A 16,117-nucleotide genomic window follows, 5' to 3' on the forward strand; every position below is an offset into this window, starting at 1 on the left:
TCAGGTTTAAATTTCTCCTCAGTTCTCTTGGGCAACCAGTTTGCTTTTGTTACATACCTGCACTTTAAATGCATCTCCAGTAATACGGAGAGGTTTATCTGCTCCAGTAGGCAAAGGACCATCTTGGATCATAATCATTTTCACACCTGTTCGCTCCTGAAGAAAAAGCACAGAGCAATTTTCTAAGCACAGTCCCTAAAACAAGGGACTAGATTTTGGTTACTAAACATTATGAAGGTGAAACCAGCACCATTACAGAATGCTCAAATTCAGGAACACTCCTAGAAATTGTGCTGCTCCTGTGGTTCTCAAATAGCTGAAATCCTTGCAAGAAAATCCCCTCTACCTTGCCTACTGACTTTCCAGCCCTTTCCAAAACCTGTAGCTTCTGCATGTAACAGTTATTAAGTGACCATCCTCCAAACTACATAACAGAGTTCTAACTAATCAGGGCACTCAAAACCCCTCCATTTTTAACCCTAGATGTTTTGCTATAACTCTCTATTCTTTAAAAACTTGTACCAGATGGAGGAATAAAGAATGTCCAGGAACACAGTTTATACATAACACAACACTTAATTAGAAAGGGGTGGGATGAGAGAAAAAGATGACATATGGCAGCTTTACCACAGATCAGCAACAAAAGAGAAGCAGAGCACTCTACAAGAGCATGGCTGGCATTAAAAATACTGCAGAGCAGAGCAGACATGGCCCTTCCTTGGCTACAGGGATCCCATCCTGAACAGCACACACCAAGTGTTATCTACAGCACACGGGTTCCTGTCACAGTTCTGGCAAAACTCCACTGTTTGTGTAGCTGGGGCCACACTGATTTTGTAACACAAGATTGGATTTGGGTCCAATCTCCGAAGGCAGAAGAGTAGTCCCTGCTGGAAAAGGTTAGAGCATTCAAGGCTCTCCATTTCAGCCTGTTCCAGTGGATCTAGAGAAGCTGCAGTAGGGAAGAGAGCCCTAAAGGAAATGCATCTTGCGCACCTGCAACTGTTTTATTGTTTCACCTCCTTTGCCGATGACTAGACCCACTTTGGATGCCGGGATCAAAATCTCCTGAATGGTACTGTTGCCATCAACATCGTTGTGAAAACCAGGTCCGTTCCGACAGCGATCTACAATCTGCCCCAGTAGCCGCTTTGCTTGTCTTTGGAAAAGAATCGAGGGAAACAACCATTAGACAACATTGCTCCACGTGACCAAGAGACCAGGAACCATCGGAATGGAGAGCGATCGGGGAGAGGAGAAGTGGAAAGATGGAGGAAACCATAGTCAGCACAATGTTTGCCTTTTTTTTTTTTAACTCTTTGATGTCTATTTTCCCCTATCATGATTACTTATAAGCAGTTTGATTTTTGAAGGGGAAGAGGAAAGGAAGAGCAGCAGCATGCTCTGACCTCTTAGGAAGTTAATAGTTGAACTACACCATTTGGGGTGCTTATTTCAAATGAAGATGCTCTAGGTTTTAACTTTTCTAACACATATACAATAATAAAACTCAAGCTCTGTTCTCCTTCTTGGTCAAGATAAAAAGACACACACTGCTCTGATACTACCACAGGCCATGGATTAACCATCCTCTGATCAGTCACAGGCAACTGCTTTGCTCTTCTCTACCTGCTCTTACCAGCAGCACCAGAACACTGTCCTAACACAGCCTCTGCTCCAAGCAGTAGGTGCTGAAGCTACACCGCGAAGCGAGGCAGGGATACTGCAGCAGCCACCAGTGAAAGAATGGGTTCTTCTACTCCTGGTGAGAAGAGACACACAAAGAAGCATTTGGGAGATTAAAGATCCCTTCTCTAACATCTTTAGCATGTCAGAGGTAACTGACAGGGTTTCCCTTCGTCTTGAAGACTCCTATACCAGCACATCCCATTCCTGCTTGTCCCACAGCCCTTCTGAAAGCAGAAGAAATTCACTGGTTCCCTGTACAGTCTAACGCAGCATCTTCCCCTCTCTGCACTTCAAACCAAGCCATATCAGGCACCCTAAGGATGACTGACTTCTCTCTGCAGATTTGAAGAACAGTACAAAGTCATCCCTTCAAGCAGACATTCCCCCAAGGCAGCTCAGGAGGGGGTGCTCTGAGGCTGCACTCAGAGCACAGCACTGCTTGCCCTTGACTTTCTCACAACAAAAAGGAAAAGGTGGAATTTCTGGAAGCCCGTTTCAAATACTCTGGAAAAGTATTAGGAGGTTTTGTTCATCTGCCTTCATATCTTGTGCAAAGTTCTTTTAGTGACAATGTAGAGACCACAACAGTTAATACACAATGTACTTCAGATGAGAAGGGATCACTTGGAAATTAACCCTCTTACTTTGTCACTGGATATAACTAAGGAAAACATTCCTCACAAAACCCTTCTGAGAGAAGTCTGAAACCTAGAATGGTTTCCTTACTTCATTTTCTTTTTCTACAAGTAACCTGAAAAAAACAGTTCAAACAACCAATTTGTCAAGAATTTTACCACAAAAGTAAATTAAATTTCACTTAATTCCATGTCTATGTTCTGTTTCACAAATTAAATAATCTCACTTTTAAAATTTACTCATATTTTATTTAAAGACAGCCTTGGACACAAGTACATTTAACTGCTTATTTCAGAACCATGAAGTCTTAACTACACCTCTTCCCCATTTTCCCCCAACTGCATTCCATGAAGCATCTCAGCTTTTTACTATTTTGCTCTTGTTCTTATATATCCTTTGCTAAAGGGGGAAAACCACTTCAATATCAGCAAGAACACACTGCCTGCCCTATAATATGAGTTTGCCAATTATATTTATTCTGGCTCACTGCTTGCAGTATTATGGTAGAATAAGGAGATTTAAGTGCCCTTAGATCTCTTTAGGAATGGAGGAATGATGAGTGTCTTCTCTTTAGAGAGACAGTCTTTGCACCAATGTATTTTCAAACGCAACTTAAAGATTTCCAGATGGATTTTAAAAAACCCACCTACCCAAAGGCTGGGGAGAGAAAGAGCAGCTCCATATGTTAAGTGTGTTCCTGTAAGCCTGAGGATCCTGGATCCAGTTCCAGCAGGAGGTCCTCAACTGGTTTGTGAGAGTCTCAAACTCAGCTCCTGGGAAGGGGGAGGGAGGAAACACTGTCCCTAAAGTTTCTATAGGTCTAAAGATAGAAATCCCTGCTGGCTGGCCACGTGTCTCTACCATGCAAGGAGCAGAATCAAGACTTGGGTTCAGTCCTTTGCTTCTGGTTGGCAGCGATGCAGAGACAAGCACCCAGTGGGCCTCATGCTGCTCTGCAACAACACCAACACCTCCAGGGTATGCTGGAGTGGCACCCACAGGCTCTAGAGGCCTCATGCAGCCCTTCTTCAGCTGGAAGGATGCTCATCTCAATAGGAGTGGGGAAGCGAAGGGGAGAAGAGAAGTGCCCTTCAAGAGCTTAGCTCAGTCTCCTGGAAAGCTGCAGTTACAGAACTGCATCCTAGGTGCCCTAAGAGCAACCTCACCCTGCGGAGGGGAATTCCGAGGAAATTTCTGCAGAGGATTCAAACTGCAAGTGGAAAAAAAAGCCTTTGAGGTGCACAGTTTAAAGCATCAGACCAAGAGGTTCTATGCTCCAGAGACCCTCAAGTTTCTCTAGGCCAACATTTGCTGGTGTAGCTAATAACCAAGTAGCACCACTGACAGAGCACAGCATTAGGGAGAAGAGAAAGAAAGAAAGAGGAGAGAAATTAAATCAGAACTCACTCAATGCTCTCTGGTGTCCCAGTGAGTACACAAGGCCTCTCGGGCATCCCACCACTATCTGCAAAGGAAACAAAGAGAAAACTTGTGATACATGGAATTAAAAAACATGGCAGCTATTTCAGAGACAATGAAGCACCAAAGGAAGCACCACCCACTTGCACATATAGCTTGCTAAAGAATTCAAAGGCATCCAGGATGAACACATTTTAAATTATTTACTGGATGTCTGCATTCTTTTAAAGCCTTCCCCACCAATTAAAGGGAGGGGTAAAAACTCAGATAACACTGATCAACAGTTCCCTGTACAGCACTGCAGCACAGTCTTTCCCAAAGCAAACTGGCACCAAATGATCTCATTTGGACAAATGGTCTCATTTTTGTGATGCAAAGCAAGCTGTATGGAGAGCTGCTACCAACCCTCCTCAAATGCCTTCTGCCAGGAGCTGGAGCTGACCAGACCAGTCCAGAGGCAAACCACAGAGCTGAGCAAAATAACAAAACTCAACAGCTTCAGCTCTAAGCACAACATGGATTGTTCATTTGCTCTGCAACCATCTGCTGGTTAAAGCCAGCTCCCTCACTGTTCCATTCCCCAAACCACCTGACAAACCTGTTTTCTACCCTGCTAGGGAGGTGTGTCCCACAGCAGCTCTCCCTGGCTGGCTGTATCCATGTCAATGGTGATAACACACCATGAGCATGGGAAGTGTCTGATCTCATGGACACAATACCCTCTGACATGAAAACCTCTTCACCCACCACACAAAGAGGGGCTTACCTGGAGCAATTTGAATTTTGCAGCCAGATTCTATCTGAATCCGTGAGATCTGCTCTCCTCCCCTGCCGATTACTGAAATGAGTTCAACAAGCATCAGAACAAACTGTTTTTCCTGGAAACTGCAGAGCACCTTCCCCCTTTACTCCACTGCAGCTGTCTATGAAGGAACACTTTGACTCCAGGATTGCAGAAGTGGCATCCACAGCATGACCAAATTTATCATAGCAGAACAACATTAAAATACTGCTGAATGTTATTCTATTTGCTTGGAAAAGCAAAACAAAAAGGCCTGTCTTGCACAGGAATGGAAAGAAATAAGTATGAAAGAAATAAGACACTAGCCTGGGTGATGCTAGGAGAGTAATTTAAGTACATCTTGTTCAGCCTGAACCAAAAAGCCAGTTATTTGGGGTACTAAAAAAGGCAGAGACTTGTTTCTTTATAATTCCTTTCTTACTGCCATTTTTGAATGGACATACTTATTATTTGGCTGTCTGCACCCAGACAGAACCACATCCTGAAATGCTCTATCAAGCTCCAGGGAACACAAATGTCCATCTCCCTTAACTCTCAGAGTTGACACATTGCTGTTTCACAATCAGACACCCAGAGCACAGACTGAGCTAATCACCAATCCTACCCTTCCCAGACTGCAAAAAGCAGCAAAGCTCCCAAGTCAACCAGGTATTCCTGGCTCAGGATGCTCCCAAAGAAGACCTCAGCTGTGGGGCTGCATCCCCCCGTATCTGTCTATCCCTGAACCAGGGTGAGGCACAGAGATGATGACTTCAAGCTCCCCTCCTCCAGGGCCAACATCCTCCATGTGCAGCACCAGGAGTGGTAAATGAAGAGGTCTGGCAGGAGAGGAGGGAGCCTTTCCTTTGCAGGAATTTGAGTTACAGTCCTGGAGTGTCTCTAGAGTCGGGACAGAACTTGGCGCACTATGGGGTAATTACCACGGGCTGTTATTTTCCTCTTTACTTGCCACATATCAAATTGGAAGGGGATACACAGAGACCCAGCAGTGGAAGAGTCTATGCAATCACTGCAGTAACATATCAGCAGGAGGTGCCATTGAAAGCCAGAGTAATGATCATTAAGAGGAAGAGAGAAATTAGGATCAAGCTTGAAAGAGAACAGTATCAGGAATGCAAATCTAGGAAAAACTCTCGTCTGGTTGTGCTTCCCTGCAGCAAAATGTGTGAGAGATTTAAAATTCTGTTTAACTTGCCATTAGTCAACTCATATTTTAACATTTAAATATTGTTTTCCTTTCTCAACTCTCACAGTTTTGCACACTCAAAGTAAAATGTTGCAATAAAGGGAAATAAATTCACTTTTGACTTGTTTATGTACTATGCTAATGGGAGTTGAAAAGAGAAAAATCACTAAAATGCCCAATAACTTCTACCAAACATTCTTGTTCTTATTACAAGGTTTTCCAAGAAGTTTGCATCTGGACTTTAAACAGAAACCCCATGTTTCCCATGAAGACAGCATTAAACAAGGCTTATCCAAGGCTAATAAGCACAAAAACTTGTGTCAGAATCAACAGCATTCCTGCACAGGAAGCACATCAAGAAGCATCAAAAGCATCAAGGTACTTACTAAATCCAACCATTTTATCAGGCACTTTGAACTCTTCTGTTATTACAGCCCTAAAAAAAAAAAAAAAACAAAACAAAAAAGGAAGAAAACCCCAAAGTCATTACAAGGAACAATTTAGAAGAGCAATTTGGAAGAAACTACACCCCTGCAATGGAGCCAGGGCTCAGCACAGGGATTCTGCACACACAAGGAAAAGAACATCACTGTCAAAATAATTTGTTTTGGAAGGGACTCATGGTCACACAATTCCTCCTATGCTGGATTCATTTTCAGTCTGTCTCTAGTATCTTGAATGAAGATGATGGAAGAAGCTCTTTTTGTCATTCTTGCTCCAGACAGATTTAAAAAAAATAAAGTGCAAAGTATCCTTATCATTGAAACTTATCATTAAGCCTGGACCTTCCAAGCAGCAGTGTCTGCCCAGTGCTTCTGGATATTGTCTTCCCAGGAGACACCAACCAAAGCCAGTCCTGACATGAAATCCCCTTCTGATATTCATAGGTTTGGTGTTTTGGGAATCTTTTTTTCACCTGCTTGTCCTTATCATTCTTTTCCTTGGAATTAATAAAAATTGTCTTCAATTATCCTCTGAATTCTTATTATCTCAAGACTTCCATACCTTCTGCTCTTTGGACACTTTCAATGTATCTGCTTCAAAACAAATAATTCAAAGCAGTTTCCTAAGACCTGACCATAGTCAAGTAGAAAGGAATTAAAACCTGCATTGGTTTTTTTGTTTAGCTGTTTCTGTCTTGTAGGAAGCACAACACCATGAATATGGAATTTGCAAATATGCATTATGTACAATTTGTTCAGTAATCTTAAAAGCAGTAAAACACCTGCACAGTAAGTTCAATGCAGGTTTTGTGGCAAGGTATATCAAAATCTTCCCATTTTTTAGCTTTAGATCAGTTAGGAAAGGTGTAAAATACACACCAGATTTGATTAGCTAAGTTGTAGATAAAGTACTAACACTGTCTATCCCTTTCTAGGATGCCCTTGCAGGAAATTAGCTTTAACTTAGCCATTAAAAATTTAAGGTTCTACAGCCTTCATGCACATTGTTTGTCCCTTCTGCTGAGGCCCCAGACAGCTGGTAAGGATGGAAATGCACTACTATTCACCTTCAGGCTAATCCAGCTTTAGAAATGTTCTTCCCTTCAAAACAACACAGAAAACTCCTCAAGAGCAGGATTTGAGAAAAACTGAGACTTTTACATTTTTATTGGATGCTGAGACATGCTGGATGACAACTCATACTTGCCTTATCAAACCATCTTTGACAAAGGAGCCATCCCAGGTCATATTACACCAAAAAAACTAAATAATAACAACAACAAGAACAGTAATGTGACTGTTTGATACTTCCACCTTTTGCCAAAATGCCAGACCTTTTTTCACTTTTTCTTTCTTGCCCCCTGCCAGGGCAGGGGAGGGGAAAGGAGAGAGAATTTTTATTCTTTTTGGTCCTGCAGATTTGCAGAGACCAAATCCAAGTTTCACATCAACTCCTTTTTTTTTTTTCATCAGAACAAACAACCCAGGCTGGAGAAAACCCAAGCTGACAGTTTTTCCACATTCTCAACCTCTGACTTCCTAACACTACTACAGATGGTGGATCAATAAACAATTAGAATTGATCAATAAATAATAAAACATAACCCACTGCTTACCTTTGATGTACCAGGGCCCCTAACTGGTTACCTACTGTGGCAGAGAGAGAAAAAAGGGAAAAAAATCAAAGCATTAGCACGGATAAACTAACTTCATCCCTGTAGAAAAAGAGTTCTTACCGTTTCATCAAAAAAGAAAGAAAAGCAAAACAGTAATTCAGGTTCAGTGGCTGAAATGAATGCGTTATGTGGTACAAAACAGGAGGGGATTTCTTGATCAACACACACCATAGCCCAGTGTCCAGCTGAACACAGGATAGGGAATTGATCTGCATCTCCCCATGCTGAGAGTCATGGGAGAAAATCCTGCCTGCCCAAATCCAAATCCCTGTAACTAACCTCCCCCCTTCCCAAATTAAGCCCAAAGTAGTAAAAAAAAGGGAAAAGGGGGAGGGAGGAAGAGGCAGAGAAATGTGAAGGAGATCAGTGTGTATTAAAAAACAAGAATAAAAGCCAAGCAGCCTCAGAGATTCCCTCAGTCCAAGCATTAGGCAGTGCTGGCACATACTTCTCTCTGTGTCTCTGATCTGTGCTCCATGGAGCCCACGGAGACCTGTTAAAGGAATAGGGCTGTTAAGTAACCTCGTGGCACCCAAATACTGTTTCAACCCAACAAAACACATGTTCTTGAACACATTCCAGGCATTTCTGCCATGTTAGCTGGTGGTCCATCTATGACTAGCAATTATCTCCCTACTGACAATCCTGAGACAGACTTCTCCCCCCAGCCCCAACAGATTAGCTCTGTCTTCCAAATGTTAATAGGGAAAATATCATTAGACCAACTCATGCAAAGTGGGAACACGAGCCCTGCTGAGCTTCCTACTGGACTTTGCCTGCAGCAAACCAGCTAAAAACCAGACCATTTGGTGCAAACAACCAGTTGAAAGATTATATTGCATGCCTGGAGGGCACAGAACAAAACAAATGAAACTGGCTAACATGTGAGTTGTGATAATAAAGATGCTGTTTCAAACTACCTTGCAGCAAGCTGCACATTCTTTGACCTGAAAAAAATTGGCAATCAGCTGGCAGGGATAGAAAGTGGATGCATCCCACACTCTCTAAATCTGGTAGAAAAATGCATCAAGTTTGTGGCCAAACACTTTACTCAAAGAAAATAGACAAAGAGAGTCAACAGTGTATTTCTGCTGCATGTCAATACCTCTGTGATAGTTCAGGACCAAAATATCGACAGCATATCTATTTTATTACTCTCCCCAGCTCAGCAATAAGACAACTGCTGTGTTAATTGACTCCCTTAGATTTGTCTTTGCATATTCTCACCCTGAATTTGATAACTATGAATACTGCAGTTGAAAAAGGTGGGTGATGTAATGGGGTATATTTGCTCTGGCTGATAAGCTTCTACCACAGAGCTGAGCAAATACAACCAAACTCAGAATCGTGCTCTGAACTGCACTCAGAATATTTCAACTCCAGGCAGTAGGTCTGGTGGTTTGGTGTAGTGTGGGGTTGCCACTCATTATCAAGATGCCAGGAAGAGTGGTTTTAACTCTGCAAAGGCTGTATTTAAATCTCCACATTTCAATTCACCAGAACAGCTCTCTTAGCAATCTGCTCAGCTGCAGCCACTGCCCACAAATTATGAGCCAGATACTCATCCTATAATCAACTGCCCAAGTTCATGCAAGGAAGGGAAGAGTCTTCATTTTGAAACACAATCCTACACTTGAAAAAGACAACTTCTGAGGAGAAACCTGTATGAGCACAGGAAGTTAAATCAATCAGGGAATTAATGCTTGAGATGTAGGTACCAACGTCTCTCCAACCCATTCTGAGTACTATCCAACACAGTAAGCCACTCCCCCCACAGGGAGATATCTGCCTTAATGCATGTTTCTTGTACAAATTAGTATGGAAAAATTATGCTACAATAATTTATGTGAGAGACCATTCCTTCCACAGTTCACAGATAACTTCTCAAAAAGCTGAGATTGAAAGCGAATGAAGAGAAATGGAAATTATTTACTTCAAGTCAGTAATGATTTCTCTCTGTTTTGGGGGGGGAAATGATGTGGCTCCCAGTTCCATCAACCTAAAGGCCCATTCCTGCTCCATCAAGCCCATTTTTCTCTTAAAAATAGGGACTAATAGAGAGGCAGGGCTGGGGCAGCCTCAATACTGAGAACTGATGCACCATTCCACTGCCTCCCTTCACACCAAGGAGGGGGCTGAACTCTGACAAGCCACATACACATTTCCCCCTTTTACATCTATTCAGTACAATTTAACTGTAACTGCAGTCATTTTACTGCAAATAAGGAAAAATACTGAATAAAATCAGCACAATTTCCTATTAATGGCACCTGCTGGTTGCTAACTCTTCATTCTGCTTTATGCTTCACCTTAACTGAATTCTACCTAACAGACACTCAAAACAAATGTGGATTTTTCTTCCACCCCATAAAACAAGCAGTGCCTCCCACTAAATTAACGTGCATGATGGGAATATACAATCTCCTCAGGAATATCTTCATGGCTAGAATAACATAAGAGCAACACATCTCCTTGAGAGCAGTGGAACAGGGCTGCTTTTCATACTTTGAGGCAAAATGGGATCATCATAAATTTTAGAAAGCTACAAAGATAGTTATCCTAATTCTCCATCATTAAATATTGATAGGTTTTTCTTAGATTAAATAGTCAAACGCTAATAATTTTTCTGTGTGATTTCACTGCAAATCTTTGGAGGCTTTTTCCCGTCTCTTAAACTGCCTTATTTTAAAAAAATGGCCATTTGTAAAGTTACAATTTTGAAGAACAGTGGCATTTTGTGCATTAAACTAAATCTTTTGCCAAGAGAGCTGGACTTTTGCCCTGGTTCTACTGCTGCTGCAGATGTGTCAAAGAGCATCAGTACCGACTTTCATCACAGTAAGACAGGGATAAAATTCCCTTCAGCCCACTGCTATTTTCATTGAAAACACACTGGAGGAAAAGAATAAAGTACTCTGTACAGTAGGATGCTGTCATATTTGAGCCCTTGGTTCTACTACAATCAAGTTTTATTACACCAGAAGAGGTCATCTTCATATCTGGAAGTACCACAGGAGCTTTAGGAGGAGAGAGGAGGAGTTGAGAGAGGGGGGTGTGAGGCTTCTCCAAGGTCTTTCACCTTTGTTTTCCCAGACTCAAAGGATGCCCCAGCCTTCAGCTGTAATGCTGCTGCTTAATCCTATGGATCTCACAGGACACTCCTTTAAAGCAGGGCAAACAAAGGGTAATGCTCTGTCCATCAGTCTCTCTTTGCAGCAGACTAGATCCCTGCTTCCTTTGAACAAAAGGAGGCTGCTTCTTTAAAGGTTACTTAGCATTAAACAAACTTATTAATCTGTGCAGATAATTAGAGGGACCCTTTAATTAGAATGGAGGGCAGGGGCAGCAGTTGGCCCTTTAGAGGAGGGCTGGGGTCTCTCCTCAGCAGCAGCCACCAGGTCTCTCTGCACTTCAGACTCACCTGTCCCTAGTGCTCCCCTTCACTGAGAAACCCCTGCAAGTGGCCACAGAAATGCCAGCTGTGACTTCTCAGGAGCAGTACAAATAAACCTGCACTACAGCTGTCTGAAGGATTACTTTCAAATTGTTTCCAGAAAGAAAAAAAGCCAGTGAAAAGATAAATAATCAGTCTCAAGCTCCATCTAACACCAATGAGCCAGGTTACCAGAGTTGATCCTGCTGCTCCTCAGTTGAGATGAGGGTTATGTTAAGGGAAGTGCAAAAAACACTCACACATCCTGGTTTCCAAACTATGACAAATCTGTTTTTCCTGGAAATGCTTTAAAAGCAGCTGAATTTGTTTTGATCAATGCACTGACACCTGTCTTAAGACCACTTCCTCAGCTGGCATCAGGCAGCCACAGCAGCAGCTGTTTACAGAAACAGACGGGAAGAATTAGATTGAGCCTGAAAGACAGACAGTTCTCCTGTCACCTTAAATACTTCCTCTGGAGGAATTTTTTTCAGCAGTATTAGGATTTATTTCCCAAGAGCTGCATGGGGATAAGGATGCAGTGAGGCTTGCAGCCAGCTGTAAGCATGCAGTATACAGATTTGTTTCCAACCCAGAGCAGCAGAATGTATCCAAATCCACTACAAAAGGCACTATAACATTTCTGGAGCATGTGTAACAACATAATCGCTGTTTGACAACATCTCCAAACTGCAGTTCACAGACAAGCAGAAAACAGAGAAAAGTGTGGGCATGCAATCCCAACACCCCTTGTTTGCAGCTAACAGGGAACTAAAAAATCACCCAAATAAGAAGTGCTTTCCTACTTTAAGTGTCCTATTAAAAGCAACTTCTATCTTCCAGATGTTTAAAGCCAAAGCTGCATTATAGACATTTAATTATAAGGCAGCAAGAACAGGTAGCCCAAGACTAAGATATGGATCACAGCACAAAGAGATAAAGAGCAGGAAGCACCCACAGGTTCAGGAGTTGCTTTGCTAGGCTGCAAGTGAAGAATAGCACAGGAGGATCCCACATGTAGAGGGGAATTCATCACACAGCTGCACCTCAGTACAGGATTTACTAATACCATCAGAAATAAAACCCAACATGACCCAAGCTGAAAGAAGTGCCACAACTCTTACCCCCACCCTAACAATTCCTGCTTCTTTGACACATCCCAGCCCTTCAAAACATTACTTCTGTCATTTCTCCTCAAAGATGTCACAGACCAGATTTTTGGGATTATATACAGATGTATATGAACAACCCAAGGGCAAATACAGGATTGGAGCTACTTTAAACAGTTACAGACAAGGTCCAGTGCTGAGGACAGGGTGAGCAGAGGAACTGCTGATCCAGGAGTCAGGAACAGCCACTCTGGGTGTCTCTCCCAGGAACAACACCCACTCCATGGAGTTAACCACACAGCACAGGAAACCAGCAGTAATGCACTTTTATAACCCAGACTGCTACTGCATTGACACAGTCTGTGTCAACACAAACAAGGCTCACCAAGTTCTAGGGCTCGTCAGAACGAGTTTAAGTACAAAGTCCAAGCTGTCACTAAAGCACTACGGCCACTGCACGTGTTACAAGTTCCTAAAACCCATTTTGTCAAGAGGTCAGATCTTGAGTTCAGGCTGATGAATCAATGAAAAACACAAGCAGAGCAAATGTTGTGAATGACTGGTTCCCAGAAGGCTATTTTTATTCCTTTTCACACAAAGCCATGTCCCCAAGCTACTCAGACCAAGCTCAGAGCTGTTCAGCATTCCCCAACACTGCCCAGTCTGTGACAGCCCAGCAGAAACCAGCACACACCAGCAATGCCAGACCTCTGGCTTCTCAACAGAAGGATGCTCCAGTCCAAGATACAAAGTGTGGGGGCTCACCCAGATAAATCCATTCTCTCCTGAAACCCCAAACCAAAGGAACAGCAGCAACCTGTTGCTCAAATAGAGCCAAGAGTAGAGAACAGAAGTGGGTGGTGGCATGTGTTCAGAAAACAGTCATGTTAGCAAGCCAGAGGCTCTACATGAAAGAAACTTCTCCCCATGCTCCAGCATGTTTTTTCACAATGAGGAGCAGACGTGCAGTTATTTTCAGCCCTTGTATCAGACAGAAAAAAATTCTTTTCAAAATGAAGTGCTAGGCAGCAGCTTGGCTTATCTGCTCAGTACTCCTGAACATATCCATGGGGGAGAGAATCACCCTGCAGGGCCAGAGTATCAGGAAATACAGCAGAGAAAACAGCAAAAGGAAGACATAGCCATGCTTTTTATTTCTTCACAAGAAAAGGTGAGCTCTTTGCATCTATACAGCAGCAGATAATACAGTTTAAACACTTGTAACAATGCCTATCATTAGATTTATAAAACCTAAAAAACTCTTATTCTAACATTTTTGTTGTTCCCACCAAAGATAAGAAGCTAGTGACTTATTTTAAAATTTTAACAATTCATACAATATTATGACGGTCACCAATTATGGTCCATGCAATAAACTATCCTTTGGCTGGGGCTAATTTTAAATTCTTCAGAGATTTTAGAATTCTCAAATAATAATGGAGAAAGCTAGGCTAATACAGGAGGTTTCATTCCAACTTGCACCATCTTACATAAATACCTTTTCTCCTTACAACTCATGTACAAAGCAACCAGCATTTGACAGCAACTCAGCTCCTGGGCTGTGACTATTGCCACAGATGGAAAGGAACATGTGTAACACTGTCCCTACACATGGCCTCCTCTCAGAAAAGAAGGGCCATCAGGGAAGAACATGTACTGTGTACACCTGGTGCTCTATATGTGGGCTCCAGCACAGGCCCAATATGCAAATCCTCCTCCCTCCCTCGACTACCATAGACCAAGATTTAAATTACACAGTTTGTTTGCTAATTCCCAGAGGTCATGAACTAACAAAGAATTGCAACACATTAATACTAATGCCTAACAATACTGGGCAGTCTAGCACAGGGCATCTTGTATAACATGTCTAAACACAGAAAACTGCATTTTCCATCTTTAAAACAGGCAACTGCATCCATAGATGAATTTCAGGAGCTGTATCCACAAGACTAACACAGCCAGCTTACCTCCATCATCCAGGGGCCGTTTCTGCACTCCATAACCGTAGACTGATGGGTCCACAAGTGTTGTAGAATTATTCAAGTGAGGGATATCTCCAATTTTAGCAGCAATCTATAAAAATGGGATAAAAGTGTTATCAGCACAGCTGGAGTTTCAGCCTCACTCCCAATAAAGCATTGACCCCAGGCCAATCTTCTCTCAGGTATTTACTATATAGGTGGATTTGTAACAAGCTGCTTCATTTGTAGAGCAAACAACTATCTGCTTGCTTTTAATATTTGCTTAATTAAGGTCATATTCACCCAGTTCCTCTTCCTGATCATAAGCAGACATTTACTCCCTGGAACATTATACTCAGGATTATTTGCTCAATGGATGGCTGACAAGCTAAATCTTGCTAAGAGGAGGGTTCAAGCTAACCCACCAACTTTGTTCTGGAGAAGCTGCCAGCACCAGAGCTGTGTGGGAGGACATGTGCTTCCTCCTGCATCCCTGCAGACCCAGACACTCAGAAATGCACACTCACACATCTGTGGGGGAGCAAGGGAGAGAGTGAAAACACACAGCACAAGGACAGGTTTGGGAACTCCCTGTCAGAGACTGGATCACTCTTGTTTGCTGTGTGAGGAATAAGCCAGGGGGCAAACTATCAGTCCAGAACTAGTTTCCATTTCCTGCAGTGGTCAGTACAGCACAAACACAACTAATGCTGCCTATCCCTCTGTTTCCAACCCTTCCAGAGGGGAAACTGCCATTCCCTGCTGAGCCAGGACACAAGGAGTTTATTTACAGTAAAGAGGAGACAGTCAGGTATCACAGTAAGGAGACTAAGGTAACCAAATAAACTGAGACACACACCTGAACATCACTAAATACAAGTGAAAAGTTAAGTTGATCTCTATGATGTTTGGGGCACAGCTGTGCAGGTGGGTGCTGATAACATAACTCTTCCAGCTGCTCTCTGAGCTAACCCACCCTAGAATCACCCAAGTGGGTGCTGCAAGCCAGTTAACACACTCCCAGAGACAGGCAAACCTCAGTCTCACAGCTCCCCTTGCCCACAGAAAGTAATTTGCTGTCACAAGCAAGCACAGAACAAATATAAAGTGTATGCTACAGCACTGCTGCCTTTTCCAGCAAAAATAAAATCATTGAATCAAATCTTTACCAAGAGACTGATCTCACTCCATTATAACTGGATTTCATCAGAGAATAAGAAACAGGAGTAGATGAAAGAACATTTTATACAGATATGTTTTCAATGACCAATATATCTAAAGATTTCTAAAACTTGTGTTTCACTGCAACAGAAAGACAACTACAACTCTGATTGTTGACACTATCTTCTGCTGCAGTGGAACAAACAACTGCCCAAGATGCAGAACCACAGGGTACTGGGAAAAAGCTATTTGAAATAATATTGAAAGATTGAGGGCACTGCTTTTAGAAAGAGAATAGGAAACATCCATGAAAAGGGCTCCAAGTTTGGACCATTTTCTCCTTATAGTCCATTCTGTCCTGTCTCCTTTTGGTAAGTCAGTAACTTTGTTGTGTCAGAAATATCTGAGCTAGGGAATAAAAACTTCCTCAGGGACCAGCTGCAATCCTGTAGTGAAGCTTCCATGACAAGCATTTTGTACATCAGCATCTCCAATAAGTCCCCAGAAAGCAGGTTCTGAAAGCATTAACACACCTTGTCCTCTCCAGGAGGGAGGGCCAGGTGATGCTTTACTTTTCTGTTAAATGTTGCTCTGCATCAGCC

General features: G+C 42.5%; 1 protein-coding gene across 4 annotated transcripts in view; it reads right to left on the bottom strand.

The window, feature by feature from the left end:
• FUBP3 (far upstream element binding protein 3) overlaps window positions 1-16,117 on the bottom strand; it is a 38,974-nt gene that overhangs the window by 17,315 nt on the left and 5,542 nt on the right. For 2 of the 4 annotated variants that reach the window (XM_056505150.1, XM_056505152.1), the window contains exons 2-9: window positions 14,361-14,466; window positions 8,300-8,344; window positions 7,792-7,822; window positions 6,119-6,168; window positions 4,511-4,582; window positions 3,733-3,790; window positions 997-1,159; window positions 58-156 (exon numbers count right to left, since the gene is read on the bottom strand). In XM_056505150.1, coding sequence (XP_056361125.1) covers window positions 58-156; window positions 997-1,159; window positions 3,733-3,790; window positions 4,511-4,582; window positions 6,119-6,168; window positions 7,792-7,822; window positions 8,300-8,344; window positions 14,361-14,466 — 624 coding nt within the window. Of the gene's footprint in view, window positions 1-57; window positions 157-996; window positions 1,160-3,732; window positions 3,791-4,510; window positions 4,583-6,118; window positions 6,169-7,791; window positions 7,826-8,299; window positions 8,345-14,360; window positions 14,467-16,117 lie in introns of all 4 variants that reach the window. The other 2 variants (XM_056505151.1, XM_056505149.1) reach the window with 1 other exon arrangement.

This window comes from Oenanthe melanoleuca, chromosome 17 (genome assembly GCF_029582105.1).
Source record: "Oenanthe melanoleuca isolate GR-GAL-2019-014 chromosome 17, OMel1.0, whole genome shotgun sequence".
Classification (NCBI taxonomy): Eukaryota; Metazoa; Chordata; class Aves; order Passeriformes; family Muscicapidae; genus Oenanthe; species Oenanthe melanoleuca.